Source organism: Poromitra crassiceps (genome assembly GCF_964638095.1).
Source record: "Poromitra crassiceps genome assembly, contig: HAP1_SCAFFOLD_1178, whole genome shotgun sequence".
Classification (NCBI taxonomy): Eukaryota; Metazoa; Chordata; class Actinopteri; order Beryciformes; family Melamphaidae; genus Poromitra; species Poromitra crassiceps.
This window is the reverse complement of record NW_028151232.1, coordinates 20,001-38,221: the sequence shown is the minus strand read 5'-3', so window position 1 is coordinate 38,221 and position 18,221 is coordinate 20,001. Positions and strand designations below refer to the sequence as shown.

General features: G+C 46.7%; 2 protein-coding genes across 2 annotated transcripts in view; both read right to left on the bottom strand.

The window, feature by feature from the left end:
* Positions 1-122: 122 nt before the first annotated feature.
* Positions 123-18,221, bottom strand: part of LOC310771766 (N-terminal EF-hand calcium-binding protein 1-like) — a gene marked incomplete at both ends in the record, with an annotated part of 24,229 nt that continues 6,130 nt past the window's right edge. Inside the window, 3 exons of the mRNA XM_083664290.1 lie at positions 123-259; positions 10,655-10,752; positions 11,078-11,103. Of these exons, the coding sequence (XP_083520416.1) occupies positions 123-259; positions 10,655-10,752; positions 11,078-11,103 (261 nt within the window). The remainder of the gene's footprint in view (positions 260-10,654; positions 10,753-11,077; positions 11,104-18,221) is intronic.
* Positions 12,699-14,369, bottom strand: LOC310771765 (tripartite motif-containing protein 16-like; the record flags this gene model as incomplete). The annotated part of the gene is made up of 1 exon (XM_083664289.1): positions 12,699-14,369. The coding sequence occupies one exon, from the start codon at positions 14,367-14,369 to the stop codon at positions 12,699-12,701; it is 1,671 nt and encodes a 556-aa protein (XP_083520415.1).

Genomic DNA, 18,221 nt, shown 5'->3' with positions numbered 1-18,221 from the left:
CAGATACACACATGGGAATATCTCAAGTGTGGCTATAAAGAGAGAGAGAGCTCTGGGACTGGGACAGAGAGTCAGTCATACTATATGACAGAGAGAGAGAGAGTCCAAAGACTTGTCCATACTTCTCCTGGCGAGTCTGCTCAGCGGTGGTTTCCATGGCGCACTCCAGGGAGCTTTGAAGGGAATACAGCTGATTGGTCGTCTCCTTCAGCAGGAAACGGGTCACAAACTGCTCCAGGTGGGTGGAGTCCTGATAATCCTGTCAGTCAGGATGGATGGAGGGGGAGGAGTCAGAGAAGGAACAAGAGAAGAGAGGGTGAGAATGAAAATGTACCCTACCAATTAATAAACCCATCCAAAGTCATTCATTCAGTTATATAAGAGTTTCCACAGAGAGGAGGAGAGATGTCAAAGCCTTGATATTTGCAGTCTAGATCCCTTATCAGCTGAAAATAAATGTGTTAGATCGATTGAGCTGGTCTGATCGGGACAATAGACCCTTTTCACGGGGGCCATTTTGTGTCAAAAAGGCAGAATAAACACAGGTGCAAGCAAAACACTAATGAGGGTTTCCAAATTCCAATCATGGAAGTTTGAAACCCTCAGTGTTTTGCTTGCCTTTGAGACAAAATGGCCCCCGTGAGAAGGGTCTATAAAATGTGTGATGTAAAGCACCAGCTTGTATGCTTGTTTTCCACAATGGAGGATAACTTCCGACCACGAAATACTGTCGACATCTGAGTGACAGTTTAACAGTATGAGAAAAACTTGGGGGGGACGATGCATCTAGTCACTGATGGGCTTCAAAGCTGCCTGTGTCATGCGTGGGGGTTTGATGTGTTCACATGTTCTATAATGGTAAATGGGCTGCATTTATATAGCGTTTTCTATCCAAAGCGCTTTATAATAATAGGATTTATATAGCGCCTTTCCAAGTGCTCAAAGCGCTTCACAGAATCATTATTCGTTCACACCATTCGTACCGGTGGTTCGAAAGCGTGGCAGCCACACATCGGCGCTCAACGGCCCCTCCGACCACCATCATTCATGTCTACATTCATACCAATCATACGAGGCAAGGAGGGTTAAGTGTCTTGCGCAAGGACACAACGACAGCAGCTGGGAGGGAGCGGGGATCGAACCTCAAACTTTACAATGTGCCTGTAGAAACTGCTAGTGGTGTTGGTTAAAGGTGTAGCCTCAGCAAGTGGGGCATCGGTGAGAATGAGGAGGACCAGAGGAACATATGCCAAGGGTTTTATTTAGACAGATTCCTTGGTGTGTGATGGAATATCCGACAGGTGTAGATTGATGTAAACAGATGATACAGATGATTTTACCTAAACACAAAAGGTATTAACAAAGGTTTCAAACAAACAAGGGAAAACAGTCAACTGTAAAGTAATAATACATCTAATTCAAATATTCAAAGGAAATAACTAACTATAACAAGACTTACTGGCAATGATGCATCTGCACATTGGTGACCATCAAGGGAAGGACAAAGCAGCCTCCTCCACTGCTGTCTGGAGCCTACTGAGCCTCACCCAATCAGCCGTCCTTTATTGAGCCCAGGTGCGGCCCAATCAGGGCCCCAGGTGTGGCTGATTAGGTGAGGCTGAGCTGGTGGGGGGATTTTGTACAGCCGCCCCTCAAATATAGCATTATATTTGATAAATAAACTCAGGTCAGGGTCCAGAAAATCCAGGGTTAGCTGTAGGAGGAAAGGCTGCCATACATCACCCAAGGGAGATGGGCGTCCCGCCGCCCCATGAAAAACAAGTTTTGGGTTCACAGGCTCCAGGTCAGGCAGGAAGGTGAAAGGGCACCACGGGTCCGGAGGGCGTCCAGGGGGCAGGTCAGTAGGGTGGAGCAACCCTGGACAATGTCCCAGACGCTGATGACACAGGTAGCAGCACCCTTCCGGAGGCCGACCTGGATGCTGGTGGTGGAACGGTGCCACGGTAGGTCGGCGCCGAGGGATGGGTGCCAAGGGAGCGGATGGAGGTGCGGGGGCCACCCGAGCAGGAGGTCTAGCGGGCACTGGGGCTAGAGCCGGGGGGGCCACCGGTGCAGGGGGCACCGGGACTGGTGCCAGGGGGGCCACCAGGGCTGGCGGTGCGGGGGGCACCAGGACTGGCGGTGCGGGGGGCACTGGAACTGACGGTGCGGGGGGCACCGGAACTGACGGTGCGGGGGGCACCAGAACTGACGGTGCGGGGGGCACCGGTACTGGCAGTGCGGGGGGCACTGGGACTGGAGCCAGGGGGCCCACTGGGACTGGCGGTGCGGGGGGCACCGGAACTGGCAGTGGGGGGGCACCGGAACTGGCAGTGCGGGGGGCACTGGGACTGGAGCCAGGGGGGCCACCGGAACTGGCAGTGCGGGGGGCACTGGGACTGGAGCCAGGGGGGCCACCGGGACTGGCGGTGCGGGGGGCACCGGGACTGGCAGTGCAGGGGGCACTGGGGCCACCGGGACTGGCGGTGCGGGGGCCACCGGGACTGGCAGTGCGGGGGGCACTGGGACTGGAGCCAGGGGGGCCACCGGGACTGGCGGTGCGGGGGGCACCGGAACTGGCAGAGCAGGGGGCACTGGGACTGGAGCCAGGGGGGCCACCGGGACTGCCGGAGATTAAGAAGCGCTACAGGGTTGAGTAGTCATCCAGAGTGAAAGAAGAGCTTACCATTGCCAGCAGCAATGAATGGGAACTATCGAGCAATGGTTGGGGATCTCCTGGCCTTGTGTCTTCAGATGACTGCTATGGAGGACACCGCACGCATCACAGAGCTAGAGTTGATGGAACTAGTTAAGAACTTTGAGGCCACCAGAAAAAAATGGCTCCATGCTGAGGTGGAGCTGAAGAAGTTCAAGGAGCTGCTGGTGAAATCAGACGTGGCCAAAGCCGCCCTGGAGGTGAAACTGAAACACCTGAGGCGGAGGAGGCGCAGGGAGCACCTGAGGCTGAGGAGGTGCAGGGAACACCTGAGGCTGAGGAGGTGCAGGGAACACCTGAGGCTGAGGAGGTGCAGGGAACACCTGAGGCTGAGGAGGCGCCTGGAACACCTGAGGTGGAGGAGGTGCAGGGAACACATGAGGTGGAGGAGGTGCAGGGAACACATGAGGTGGAGGAGGTGCAGGGAACACCTGAGGTGGAGGAGGTGTAGGGAACACCTGAGGTGGAGGAGGTGTAGGGAACACATGAGGTGGAGGAGGTGTAGGGAACACCTGAGGTGGAGGAGGTGTAGGGAACACCTGAGGTGGAGGAGGTGTAGGGAACACATGAGGTGGAGGAGGTGCAGGGAACACATGAGGTGGAGGAGGTGTAGGGAACACCTGAGGTGGAGGAGGTGTAGGGAACACATGAGGTGGAGGAGGTGCAGGGAACACATGAGGTGGAGGAGGTGTAGGGAACACCTGAGGCTGAGGAGGTGCAGGGAACACATGAGGTGGAGGAGGTGTAGGGAACACCTGAGGCTGAGGAGGTGTAGGGAACACATGAGGTGGAGGAGGTGTAGGGAACACCTGAGGTGGAGGAGGTGCAGGGAGCACCTGAGGCTGAGGAGGCGCCTGGAACACCTGAGGCGGAGGAGGTGCAGGGAACACCTGAGGTGGAGGAGGTGTAGGGAACACATGAGGTGGAGGAGGTGTAGGGAACACCTGAGTCTGAGGAAGAGGCGCCTGGAACACCTGAGGCAGAGGAGGCACCTGGAACACATGAGGCAGAGGAGGTGCAGGGAGCACCTGAGGCTGAGGAGGTGCAGGGAGCACCTGAGGCTGAGGAGGTGCAGGGAGCACCTGAGGCTGAGGAGGTGTAGGGAGCACCTGAGGCTGAGGAGGTGCAGGGAACACCCGAGGCAGAGGAGGTGCAGGGGCCGCTCCTCTTCGGTACACACTCTGCTCTATCGTGTCAAGCCTCCTGCTAACCTGCATCAATAGGTGTCTATGGTGTTCACCAAGTTGATATGGTGCAGGTTGGCTAGGCTGTCTCCCAGGTGTATGCCTGACCACATGGCAACAACACTGTGTTGGGGGATGGGGTTGGAAGGTTTGTGCTACTGAAGTAGAGTAAAAGGCTGGATAATATCCATATTGTTGATGGTATCCAGGTGCCCACCTTGGTCCCTCTGCTGGTTGCTGGTTCCTCTGGTCCATACCACTTGCTGAGGCCAATCCAGGTTCGAAGGACCATGTAGAAACTGCTTGAGGTGTTGGTTAAAGGTATAGCCTCAGCAAGTGGGGCATCGGTGAGAATGAGGAGGACCAGAGGAACATATGCCAAGGGTTTTATTTAGACAGATTCCTTGGTGTGTGATGGAATATCCGACAGGTGTAGATTGATGTAAACAGATGATACAGATGATTTTACCTAAACACAAAAGGTATTAACAAAGGTTTCAAACAAACAAGGGAAAACATTCAACTGTAAAGTAATAATACATCTAATTCAAATATACAAAGAAAATAACTAACTATAACTAAGACTTACTGGCAATGATGCATCTGCACATTGGTGAACATCAAGGGAAGGACAAAGCAGCCTCCTCCACTGCTGTCTGGAGCCTACTGAGCTTCACCTGATCAGCCGTCCTTTATTGAGCCCAGGTGCGGCCCAATCAGGGCCCCAGGTGTAGCTGATTAGGTGAGGCTGAGCTGGTGGGGGGATTTTGTACAGTGCCTACATTCACCCATTCACACACCGAAGGCGGCAAGCTGCCAAGCAGGGTGCTGGCACAGCCATCGGGAGCAATTTGGGATTCAGTGTCTTGCTCAAGGAAGGACACTTCGATATACAGTATATGACCCCCCAACAAGTCAACAGTTAAAAAAATAATATTGACCATGTTGAATTATTATGAGCCCTCAAACTGTCACATCAAAAGAATGGATTTCCTCTCTACACTGTATTCCAGGCTGGGATAATGTCATTCTGTGAGTCAAGGGTGCGTTTATTTTGTCACATTTTGACATGTTAGTGGCACCCAGAAGGCAGAATTTAATGACACTTTGGAGAGGTCTCATTTGCTACGCCTGGACCACAGCAGGATGCGTGAGTGGCGTAATTCTGCCTAATCAAGAGGGGAGTGAATGGCTCACCAGAGAGAGGCTGCAGCGGCGGTTCTATTTCCTGTTTGCACACGACACTACACGTGTTCCCACATTTCTGTCTGAGCACCGTGATTATACACTCTACTAACAACGCGGGGTTTGAGGTGGATAATGCAAGTAGAGAAGAATTGATAATAATAATAATAATAATAAATTGTATTTGTCATGCACTTTTCATTTAAGATAAATCTCAAAGTGCTAAAAATCTCAAAGTGCTGATGAGTTGATAGGGATTTTGCCTGCGTGTGTGTGTGTGTGTGTGTGTGTGTGTGTGTGTGTGTGTGTGTGTGTGTGTGTGAGTGAGAGAGAGAGAGAGAGGTAGAGAGAGAGCAAGACAACATTTCAGTATAATTTGTCTATTAGTAATAATGATCTTCAAAACTAAAATACAGATGTTTTGATTTCAAAAGCTGCATGTGGTAATCAGGCTGCAGTACCCTGTGGGAACACACACACACGCACAAACGCATGCGCACACACACACACGCACACACGCACGCGCACACGCGCACGCACACACACACACACACACACACACACACACACACACACACACACACACACACACACACACACACACACACACACACACACACACACACACACACGCTAATTATGTTGAGTGGGAGCTCTCACCAGCAGATCATTAGACTCACGCACATTTGCAGGCTTTTCATCTGTCCACATTGACTGATTGAGCAGCTGTCCTTAGATGAAAAAAATGGTACTTGCCGAATACATTTTTCTGATTTTTTTTTAATTCTTTTTGTGCAAAGTGCAAAATACATCTCAGCGATTTCTGCAGTACAGCAGTTTGTGTTGAGACCACAGAATCGTTATGGGTCATTCACTGTTGTCTCTCCTGTGACATTCTGACTACCTCTGTCAAGCAATACCACGCATGCATGCACGCACACACGCACGCACGCACGCACGCACGCACGCACGCACGCACACACACACACACACACACACACACACACACACACACACACACACACACACACACACACACACACACACACACTCCCTCTTTCTCTCAGTGGAGGAGTGAGTCACGCCAAAGCTGGTAAAGGTCAGCCTCTTGTCTACCATCTGACCATGTCAGGCCTGCCTGTGATGTGTGTTTGTGTGTGTGTGTGTGTGTGTGTGTGTGTGTGTGTGTGTGAGAGAGAGAGAGTCGAGGCTCTCACCCAAGCCATTTTAAAAAGTTGACGCTGAACGGCTGAAGCCTTGTCCTTTCCTATATTCTCCTCTCCTTTGATCCCTCATTCAATCGACCGCAAAAAGCTCAGATGGACACTTTGTTGCAGGAGGCTCCTCTGGGTTTCTGCTTTTCTTTCCTCCCCTCGGCCCCCACACACTGCTCCATATCAAACCCTTTACAAAAGCACTGTAGCTCATGTGAATAATGCCTCATTCTGTTTAAAGCCAATATTCCCACTCTGGAGCTATGGAGTTTGGTTGACACAGGTCAATGGTTGACACAAGTGAATGTACCGTAATCAACTAGTTGACATGAATAACTGGGCACAATCTTTTACATGAGAGCAGTCTACTGTACTGTATACATGACACCTCTTTGGAGCCAGTCAGATGTGTCTGTTTCACACACACACACACACACACACACACACACAGCCCGCCTCCTCCCACACAGCACACACACAGCCAGCCCACCCACTCACGTACGTGCACAGTTCAACACAGATGAGCATTGAGCCTGCCTGTGACTAATGCAGCATCTGTTCTCCTGCACAAAGCCAATACCTGCTAATAGTGAGAGAGACACATCGCCTCATACTTTCCTTATCTCTCTCTCTCTCTCTCTCTTCTCTCCTTATTGTGCCATGACTCACTGTCGAGTGGCTGGACCTCACAGCACATTCTATATGAGAAGAAATGAGGAATTCACGCTTCAAGGCCTGAACACCGCCGGTTCCCACACATAGGGAGACATTGACAAGCTGACTCTTCACAGTCTCAGGGCCGTAATTTCATTGAAAAGTTATTGCCTTGGTCACCCCTCCATTCTGATAGCTCAATTTGCGCGCCTCCGTTATTTGTTTTCATTTGAGCTCATATATCCGTTGTTGAATGTGTTGGGCTCTGAACGTCACCCAGGTGTGATTTGTGCCGTTGTGGGCAAAGACACCCGAGGAGCGTTTCGACGGAAATAGCCTTGAATGCATTTGGCGAGATTGATTGAGCTGGCCTGGCGCGTCGATTGCTGTTGTTCCTTCCTGTGTGCGTCATGAGAGCGGGACGCGGGAGTCAATCATTGCTTTTTGAATGACACTGGCTTGAAATGGAGATGCTTTACACATTCATGTTCTGTCTCTCCTCTTCAACGTCTCTCCTCTCTCCAGAAGACCATCTCCATCCAGAAGACCATTGTCAGAGTAAAATGATTGATTGACTGCTTATTGATTGGTTGTTGATCATTGTTGACTCTGTGTAATTGTGATCTAGCTGACACGCATAGCTGGCATCTCAGGCACTCATTTTGAGTGTCTCTTCTGAGAAGCTGTTTGTTATGTCGAAAAGGCATTCCACCTGGAGAGGAGGAGATAACATTGTGTTTTGTCTTTCCGGTACATAGAAGGTTTTGTTTTGACTTATTGTAAAGATCAGGGTCTTACTGTGTCTGTCTTGTCAAACATCCGATGGAATTGTACCAGCGACCAGTCATCGGAGGGGGGCTGGAGTTGGGTATAATTGGACTGCAATGTTTATGTTCGATGCACAAACCTTTGATTTGTGACGCTCTGTACAGAGGGAAGCTGATGATGGAATAAACAAATCCTTATTCATTTTAAAACGAGCAACTCATTTTTTGATGGATCAACAAGGCATTTCAAATTAATTTGCCACTACACCATCTCCCCTCTTCACAATGCTCTCTATATTCTCTTGGAAGATGGGAAATCATTTTGAGATGCAATTTCATTTGGCAGCTCTGCATAATATTGAGATCTACGTGGCCTCTGCTTGGAAAACTATGAATTGTGTTTCTTTACCTTTACAGAAATAAATGGGGGCTGGATTTCAGACACGTGTAATAAACCTCATGCAACCTGCGTGAAAATCTACATTTCGTTCTCTTTCCTAGATTGTAGTTCACCGACTGACTGGGCGAGTTAATTCAAATCCTCCAGCCGTGTTGAGTGGTAATGTATTCCTCAGTAAATAGCATCTTTCTTTTCCCAGTAATGAGCAGAGTAACTGATTGCTATTTCAAATTCAGTGACAACTCAGTTGAGGCATACAAAGTGCTATTTTACATAAGCAATGGCAGTTTAAGTTCTCTGGGTGGAAGTATTCCCATTTAAAGCCAAAGCATGACAGGGACATTTGGACAGAATTTAAATTGAATTCTCCTGATCACTCACATAGAAACACACAGGAGAGGCACCTGAAGTACCCAGATTTTGAAGATACGTGTAAGAAAGGACTCAATTTCCAATTTTAGGTAGAGGGAAAGTAATGGTCACTGACTTTACAATAAGGTACACACAATTTAAAAGTGGCTAAGTGATGTCTGTGGTGGTGTGTCAGTCATGATTTGTGACGGAAGTGATGTCATCAGTGATGTCACTTGTGCAACTGTGATGTCATCAGTGATGTCGCCAGTGATGTCACTCGAGCAACTGTGATGTCATCAATGATGTCACTCGAGCAACTCTGATTGCTCTATCAACTGTGACAGGAATTGAGTTGAAGTTGGGCCGTCTTGCTTGAATCCCATCGTCTTTGGTGGGCGATTTCATAACTGCAGCGGCGCACATCATCTCCAGAGTCTCCACCCTACTCCTACCATATAATATATATATATATATATATATATATATATATATAATTTTCATGCCATGGCTGCTCTCTGACTCGCCCTTATCTGCGGGGCTAATGAGAAACAGCAGTGATTGGTGAAATGTTTGACTAGTCACACGCTTTATGAAGACGCAACAATGAGATGCACTGTACTCCATATTTCCCCCCCACAGAGAGACAAACACAGCGATAGAGACAAGAAGAGGCTATCCTCTCAGGTTTGATAAACCGCCTTTCTTCCTCCCCTTATTCACACCCTTTCCTACCCCTCGCTTCATCGCTCTACTGTACATCAGAGGTTTTCAAAGTGGGAGGCGGGCCTCCCCAGCGGGGCTCCAAGCAGTTTCAGGGGAGGCTCAGTGAATGGAAGTGATATTTTTTTACATTAGTTATTAAAAGGAGATCTCACAGGATAGTCTAAATGTATGTGAGTTGGTTAAAGCTAGTTCAGAGTAGAGTCGTTTGGGGGAATTTTACTGTTTTTCTCACTTGTCAGAAACAAATAAATGCCATGAGACAGACATTCTGTATGTATTTGGTGTAGTCGGGCATATGTTGAACAGGAATATCAGGCTATCTTGGCCCAATTGTTGAGTGTCTACGGGATCTAATAATAAACTATAATCATGATCCAATAGGCATCCAGGAATTGAGCAAGGGGGGCGGGTGCCTTTTTTCAACCTTCGTCTGGGGGAGGCCCACAGTCTCAGACTTTGAAAACCCCTGCTCTACATCCTTCCTGCCACCCTCCTGTTATGATTAATTGGAGGAAAGCCCAGGGGGGGCTAAAACTGTTTACAGAGAGCGATCATAACCACCATTTGTCTTTCTTATGCAACCTCAGCCCAGTTAATAAATGATCTGTTGCCAACAAACGCAAAAAGAATCACATCAGCTTTTGTTCTGGGGAGTAATAATTAGTGACAAGATTAAACCCCTCTGGCTCGTCCTGTTTTGCGTCAGTAATGGAAATCTGGCTGATGGGAGATCGGAGAGCTCCAGCTGGGTTACAGGGATGCATGCTGGGAAAGATTTGTACAGAGAAGCTGGCGAAGAGGCCAAGTACACGCTGTGAGTATAAGTACAAACATCTTTGGTGATTAACGTTAAGTGCCCTGCGTGCGGCATCAGTGTGACACATAAGCCCTGTTCGAAACCAGTCCCCATTAGAAATAGTGGACTAAATAGTGTGTTGGCCATTTTGTACTAGTGCTCAGAATTCTCAACTGTTCATTTGATTCACTATATAGTCCACTATAAAATACCCACAATGCACTGCAATTTCAAGTGACCAGCGAATGCACCCTACATTTTCCTACATATACCACAATGCAATGCGGTCATGTTTACCAAAGGAGAAGAGTCAGGTAATGTCCGAAACTTGTTTGATCATTCCCCAAATGACAAACTACAGGGCGAATAGTGAGTGAGTGAATGAGGGAACCATTCCGAACATGGCTAATACTGTATAGAGTTGTGTGCGCGTGTGTGTGTGTGTGTGTGTGTGTGTGTGTGTGAGTGTGGTTGGCATGTACTGTATGTGTGTGAATGTAAATTAAATTGTTTAAACACACACACACACACACACACACACACACACACACATCATTTCAATCATCATTACAAATTTAGCATGACTAGCGCATACCCGCAGAAATCCCACGTTAAGGTAAATTAACTTTTCGACAATCTTATGCTCCGAGTGGCTTCTCACCTTCTTCGTTTTGTCCATGGCCTTCAGTATGGACATGTTCAGGTCTTCTAAGGCAGCAAGAACATTCTCATATTCACCAAGATGCTGGGAGAAGTACTCTTCAAAAAGTGACAGACAAAAAGAAGCATGTTATGAGTTTAACAACCATGACGAGAACTGCAGGTGACCGTTTTGTGTCCTTCGGCTTTTTCAACTCATACATTGCAGTGTGTGTGTGTGTGTGTGTGTGTGTGCGTGTGAGACACCTCTAGGGGTCTTGGAGACAGAGCATGCAACCATGCTTAACATGGTTCATGCTTATGTTGGGGACATGTCACATAGTATTTGAATCTGACTGTGAGGTGAAGCAAGATAACTAACAGTAATACAATAAGACAATTTGTGCACTGCCCTAATAACAATAATAATGAACGGTCAACTTACCGCACAGCTCACCAGTATCCACATTGCTGGGGGAAAAAAGGTACACATGTTATACATAATAGATGTTATAATGAAGACGTGGTCACTGTGGAGCATGCAGGGTTAAGTGAGATAACCGACTGATTTGTATTGTCTCTGCAAAAACTGTGATATATTGTTATATATTCTCCTGAGCGTTTGTGTGTGTGCGGTGTGGGTGTGGGTGCGAGTGTGTGTGCGCAGTTAAACTAGCATGTCAGCACTGTGGAGGAAAACAATGAATCCTCTCCTCATTGATCATAATATATGATTTCATTTGTAGTGCACTTTTCTTAACAAAGTTACAAGGGGCCGGGAACAAAATAAACATATTTAACAACTATTCGGCTATGTCCGGGTAGTGTGTAGCGGTAGATTCACTGCCTACCAACACGAGGGTTGCAGGTTCGCACCCCGTGTTACCGCGTCCATACAGGCTCGATTTGCTGTGTATGTGGGTGGGAAGCCGGATTAGGGGTATGTGTGTCCTCAGTGATAGCCACCATGACTGAACAGAGAGAAGAGAGACCCAAACTGCATCAACAGAAAGTCCAAGCTCCACCCACACTGTTTGATTGACAGTCCAAGCTCCACCCACACTGTTCGATTGACAGAAGATCTGTGGAAAGTGAGTGTTCATTTTGTTGGCTATTTTTTAATTTAGTCTTAAGTCTTAGTCCCCTGTCAAATGTCCTTGTTAGTTTTTATCATATTTAGTCAACCTCATCCTGTTTTTATTGAGTCAAGTTTTAGTCGACTAAAGGTTTGAGCATTTTAGTCTAATTTTAGTCAAATAAAACCATAAGTATTTTAGTCTAGTTTTAGTCAAAGAAAACTGTTCACATTTTAGTCGTTTCAGTCAATGAAAACTGTTGAATCTGCTGATTCACTTGGTCATTCGAAGCAGTGTTGGCAAATCTTTCCCAGGGAAAGTAGCTAATGCTGACTCTGCCCACCCGGGCCAGTGTCGGCGTATGCGGGTAGCAATGACAAGTGGAGCCTATTCACAGTGCCTGCTCAGCCCGCAGCTGAGGGGAGAATGGAGGGAGGCTGGCTGCGCTGTATGGAAAACGTTCAGACCTCTCTGGATATAACGACGTAGACAAGCAAGTAGCTGTACATTTTGGGAACACAATGCCTCATACACATATAGATCAGACCCTTAGCTAAGACTGGGCAGGTTCTGTTGTAACTACTGTAAATGTTTTTAAGACAGCTAAATGTCAGCTACATCTATGATGCTGCAGCACAGGAAGCTGAACTGCTGCATTGAGGGGGGAAAACAGTCTATAATTAGTGTTAATTCTGTCGTCAATTGTTTTATTTAGTCGTAGTCCTGTGTCAAATGTCCTTGTTGTTAGTTTTAGTCGACTAAAAGTTTTGAGTATTTTAGTCTCGTCTTAGTCAAAGAAACTAAAAGTCTGATTATTTTAGTCTCATCTTAGTCTTCGGGAAAAAGGTAGTCGACTAACATTTTTCATCATTGTTTTCGTCAACGAAATTAACATTAGTGCAGAAACACCACAGCAATGAGGCAGTCACAAAGATGGAGAAATCCCCTCCCACCCACCCCCACACACACTGCTGCCTTACTAGCTCCGGTCTACTTGAGCTTACACAGCTCAACAGTGCCTCTATAACACAACAGTCTGAGTCCAGCATAGAGAGGCTGAGTGAATGTGGTCTGGACTCTGTGGAGCAGAGTCATGGTTTCAGAGACTCTGTAGAAGCACAGAATACCTGCTCTGTGATCCAGGTACACTCCTACTCTGGAGAACCGAGCGCGAGCGCCTCTGATGGGAGTTTTGATACTGTTATACATGAACTGGCAACAATTGTTGCAATAATTGAATGCCCAAGACTTGTCATTGTATCCAAACTGACATTCATCCCCCTTTCTGCTAATATCTTTATATGAGACTACTATTGATACTCCCCACCCGCACCACTCCACCTCCCAGTAGCAACATCCAGTCAGACCCTCTCTACTCAGGACCTGACAGCGGTTTATGAATCTGTCTGGGTGTTTAGAAAATGTTTCTCTCGTCCATGTTGCTTTTCTGTTCCCCTCAGATAATAACAGCTGTTTGTGTGCTGTGTTTGGATCCAGTGTGATCTGACATGAATGTTGTAAGAAGTCAGCTCTGGTCTTGGGCTCTGGTTGTGTCAGTAAACCATCCACTTCAGTCACTGTCAGTGAGATCTTAGGCCATTCCTCTGTCAGAATGTCCTGCAGTTTGTCTCTGACCTCTGACACAGCTGCAGTCACATCCTCAAAGTAGCGCAGAGGACGGGCATTGATTCTGGGTGAGTCTGTAGATTGACTGAGACGTGACAGCGAGGGGTAACTGTGTAGAAAGTGGATGTGATCCTCTGTGTGTGAGAGCTGCTCCAGCTCGGCATCTTTCCTCCTCAACTCGGCGATCTCCTGCTCCAGCTTCTCCTGAAGTTCTTCGGCCCGACTCGCTTCCGCTTTCTGCTGGGATCTGATGGATCTGATCTGCTGCTTCACCTCAGAGCTTCCTTTCTCAATAAGACGGACCAGCTCGGTGACCTTCTCACTCTCCTTCACTGCTTTATCAGCAGAGAGATTCATAGCCTTCAGGGTCTGTCGAAGCACCTTCACGTCTTTCTCTCTGCCCTGGAATTTCTTCTGGACTTTCTGCCGACTCGCCCCGAGCTCTTTCTGCCTATCTGCCCTTTCTGCTGCAGCTGAGACTATGTCATGTCCCTTATGTTCATCCACGGAGCAGAGATAACAGATGCACTGCTGATCAGTACGGCAGAACATCTTCATCACCTCGTTGTTGTGATGAGGGCAGATGTTCCCCTGAAGATTTACAGTGGCTTCCACCAGCCTGTGTTTCTTTAATGGAGCTACATCATAGTGAGGCTGGAGGTGCTGCTCACAGTAAGAGACCAGACACACCAGACAGGACTTAGCGGCTTTCAGCTTTTTCCCAGTGCAGAAATCACAGGGCACATCTCCAGGTCCGGCATAGCAGCGATCAGGAGCAGCTTGTGCTGGCTTCCTCAGATCCTCCATCAAATATGCTAACATGGTATTTTTCACCAGCACAGGCCTCGGTGTGAAGGTCTGTCTGCACTGGGGGCAAGTGTGGATTTCCTTCTGATCCTCTTCATCCCAGTGGCTTTTAATACAGCTCATGCAGTAACTGTGGCCACAGGTAATAGTCACCGGATCATTCAGTAGATCCAGACAGATTGAACAACAAAAATTGCCTTGGTCCAGCTGAATTCCTTGCTGTGCCATTTCACTTCTCAGTGACAGTCAGTCAGAGTTTCACTTCCTCTGAACTGAAAAAACAAGTTGGGCTCTGATGCAAAGCAAAACACTTTTCTTGTTAGGCGGGAGAGTAGTGGATTCACGGGCAGAGAGACTTGTCGGCTTGACAGTTGGTAAACTGGAACTAGCAACAGACAAACCTGCGGGCAGGCTGTTGCAGAAGTAGACCTTAAACTGAATTTACGATCTGTCCTGGCAGCGCTGATTCTTATAGCCTTCGAACGTGACATCACATTACAGTATGACATCATAAGTGAAATCACTAACCTTTAAGAGTGACATCATACAGTATGTCAGGTGTAACATCATCAATGATGACATTATCATCAATTATGACATCATCACTGTGGCATCATAACCTTCAACAGTGACATCATATGTCAAGAGTGACATCATCAGTGAAAACATCAACGATGACATTATCATCAATTATGACATCATCACTGTCTACATCATCACTGTGGAATCATCACTGTTGACATCCTTGGTGACCTCATCACCAGCGGTGACATCATCTAACATCTCTTCATGTTCATGTGCTGATCTGCAGTGAATGGACACTTCACAACATGTTTACACCCATCTTTAAACTGGTAGATCTGTGAAAGGGGAGGGAACAGGAAATATGTGGACAGATGGAACTGGTTGTGTTTGAGACGTTAGAGAGGCTTTGCTTTATTCCAGGAAGAGGGGCGGTGTTAAAGAGACAGTGTGTGTTTAGCTCTCATTTACAATATCAAGTGGAGATTACTGTTATAGATCAAAGTTAAAAATACATAAGGAGTTAAATTTAGGATTAATCGCCCTCTTCCCTTATCCCCCCCCCCCCCAACACCACCACTTTTTTTTAAGTGCAACATTTTAAAATGAAGTTTCAAACCCCTCTAAGTGGCTGGTGGAAAATTGAACAGTAAAACTATTTAGAATGCCCCCCTCTCTCTCTCGCTCTCTCTCAAGTACAAGTAGTGTTACTCTACTGATATTTTCCTTCAGTAGAAGTAATTTAATTGGAAAAACTGGAAATGACAAGCTAAAGTGCAGAAACAAAGAAGTCAGACTCCTCTTCTCACTGTGAAATAATCCAGTTTGTCAGTTTACATTGATCCAGTCAGTCTCTGTTGCTGATGGAGACACACACGTGCATGTGTGTGTGTGTGTGTGTGTGTGTGTGTGTGTGTGTGTGTGTGTGTGTGTGTGAGAGAGAGAAAGAGAGAGTTGAAAAGAGATGAGGTGAAAGGGTTATGACAAGAGTGCGCAACGCTTCAGCCCTCCAAAACGTGCTTGCTGTGTGTGTACCTATTTGTGTGTTTACTTTTACTCTATGTGAGTCTGTGTTGTTTTTTCATATTCCCTAATAATGCAAAAAAAAACTATCCCAAGTCCATACATACAGCGTGAACTCACTCCAACATACACATGCGTAGGTGAGGAGAACTTTTTACATTTTTAGATTATTTTTGGGGCATTTTGCCTTTATTGATGGGACAGGTGGAGAGAGAGAGGGGGGATGACATGCGGGTCGGATTTGAACCCGGGTCGGCCCCACAACTAAAATCTCAAGTCATTCACATGGGAAATTGCCCCAGTGTTCAACTGCTCCAAACAGGAGAAAACACTTAGCGCCCTGTCAACAGGCGAGAGAAGAGAAGAGGTAAAACAGAGGTTATGTGCTGAGCTGGGGGATGGAGAAACATTATTTTGCTTATGGTGTTTGAGACTGTTGTGGTGTTTCAGACTGTTAGATACACTATTGAAATGTGAGCACGGAAAACAAATTTGACCAAAAAGAGTGTAAATAAATGCATCCTACATTATAATGAAACCAGATGTTTTACATGTACCGTAGTAGAATCTATTGCATTCAAGCCTCGCAGAGACTAGTCTGACTCTGTGAGGTTTGAATGCAATATCGATATCAATATTATGCATTCATTCCATTAAACACGCACAATTGCTGGAATTGGAACTGGTACGGCCAGTTAAACTTTCCAAATTTCAGGAATACATGCATGTATATATAAATGTTATTTGGAGTACTTGTTATTTTGCAATATCTACAGATCTCACTGGTTCACCTCAATTTCTGAAGGGTTTATCTTACCAACTAAACAGCCAGAGGCTCAGCCTGACAGGCAGACATTGCTGATCCATTCCTTAAGCAATAGAGGATTCAATTTGAAACTAAAATTACTTGAAAGTAATGAGTCATGGGCTATTTGCGCTAAATTGGTAATAGTGGCTGCAATGATGTGTGTGTGTGTGTGTGTGTGTGTGTGTGTGTGTGTGTGTGTGTGTGTGTGTGTGTGTGTGTGTGTGTGTGTGTGTGTTTATGTACGTAATTGTGTTCTTGTGTTGTGTGAAATAATATCATCCTCAGCTAAATTACCATTATTATACTCACGATGAGGACGACACTGCTATCATGGATAAACATGATCATTATGTCCTTCATAATCATCATCCCCATTGTTTGTGCGATCGCTCTCCCCCTCTCTTGCTGCAGAACTGAACATTTAACAGAAATAACCAGCCTTTGATATCAGGCTCTGCAATCGCGAAAAATACCTCATGAATTTTGTAGATCTAACTCATCCACTAACCATGAATGCAGCTGCATTTAAGAAGCTGTAATAAAAATTTGATCACACAAAAAAGAAGTTAAAGGCAAAAATGCCCCCCACCCCCAAAACAGAAAAGAAGAAATGTGTGCAAACATCTTCATTGATCTTGCTCTCAGAAGTCAAGTTGACTTTGAGCAGCCATCCAGATGATACTTAAAGGTTGACAGCAACATATGATGACATCAAACAGTGTGTCAACATATGGATAATAAATACTGCAGTTCTGCTGCATGCGTTAGCTATGGAAACAAGGAGGAGTGACTGGAAGGTGCTTAGGATTTACAGTGAAAGCTGGAGCTGCAACAGCTGTACCAGTACTGAACTCAACTCCATGTTGACAACACCTCCCACCCCATCGCTGCACTTATGGAGCATCTTCAGCCTCTGTTTCAGCCCCTCGAGGTGCAACACAGCATCTCAAGCAGTCTTCTGTACCAACAGCCATCAGCCTATATCATGTTTCCTGTCCAAACAGCTAGGAAGGTGCAGAAGCAGGGTGTCTGCCCAATACAAACTAACCCAGATCCATTTAATCTTACTATGCTCTGGACTATTCAATATGGCATTGGCTTACAATGTTTTGTTGTTTTCTCGCACTGCATATGAGTTTCTGTACATACGCTACCTCTACATGCTCTGTGCATCATACATTTTTCTGTACATATGTACTTCCATTAGAGGACAGCTGGCAATGCACATCTCCAAATTAAGGCATTCTGAACATATACATGTGTAATGTGATGGTTTTGCATCTCATCCGTTCCGTTCCGCACCCGGGAACAATTGACCCCCCTCCCCTCTCCCCCGCTGGTCAACTTTCACATTACAAAATTTCTTCCGCACTCGGAAACGGAACAGAGCACACTTGCGTCATCAACTATGCCTGCAGTGTATCCTCGCCCGTGTGTTGTCTATGTGGTTCAGAACGGTTGGCTTTCACACTCGCAAGTGTTCCGTGCCCGGGCACGCCAAAGCGCTCCCCAGACCACCTTTTCAAGTGGATCCTGTCACGGTTCGCTGCAACGGTACGCAACGTTCACACTCATAAAACGTTCCTAAACTGGGGTCAATTTGGGGACAAGTGTGCTCGGACCGGGGCGCCAGTGTGAAAGCACCCTTAGATGTCTCTGTACGTACAGGTATGTCTTCTGTAGACTTGTTAATGTGAATACACTGCATAAATGTATAGGCATATATA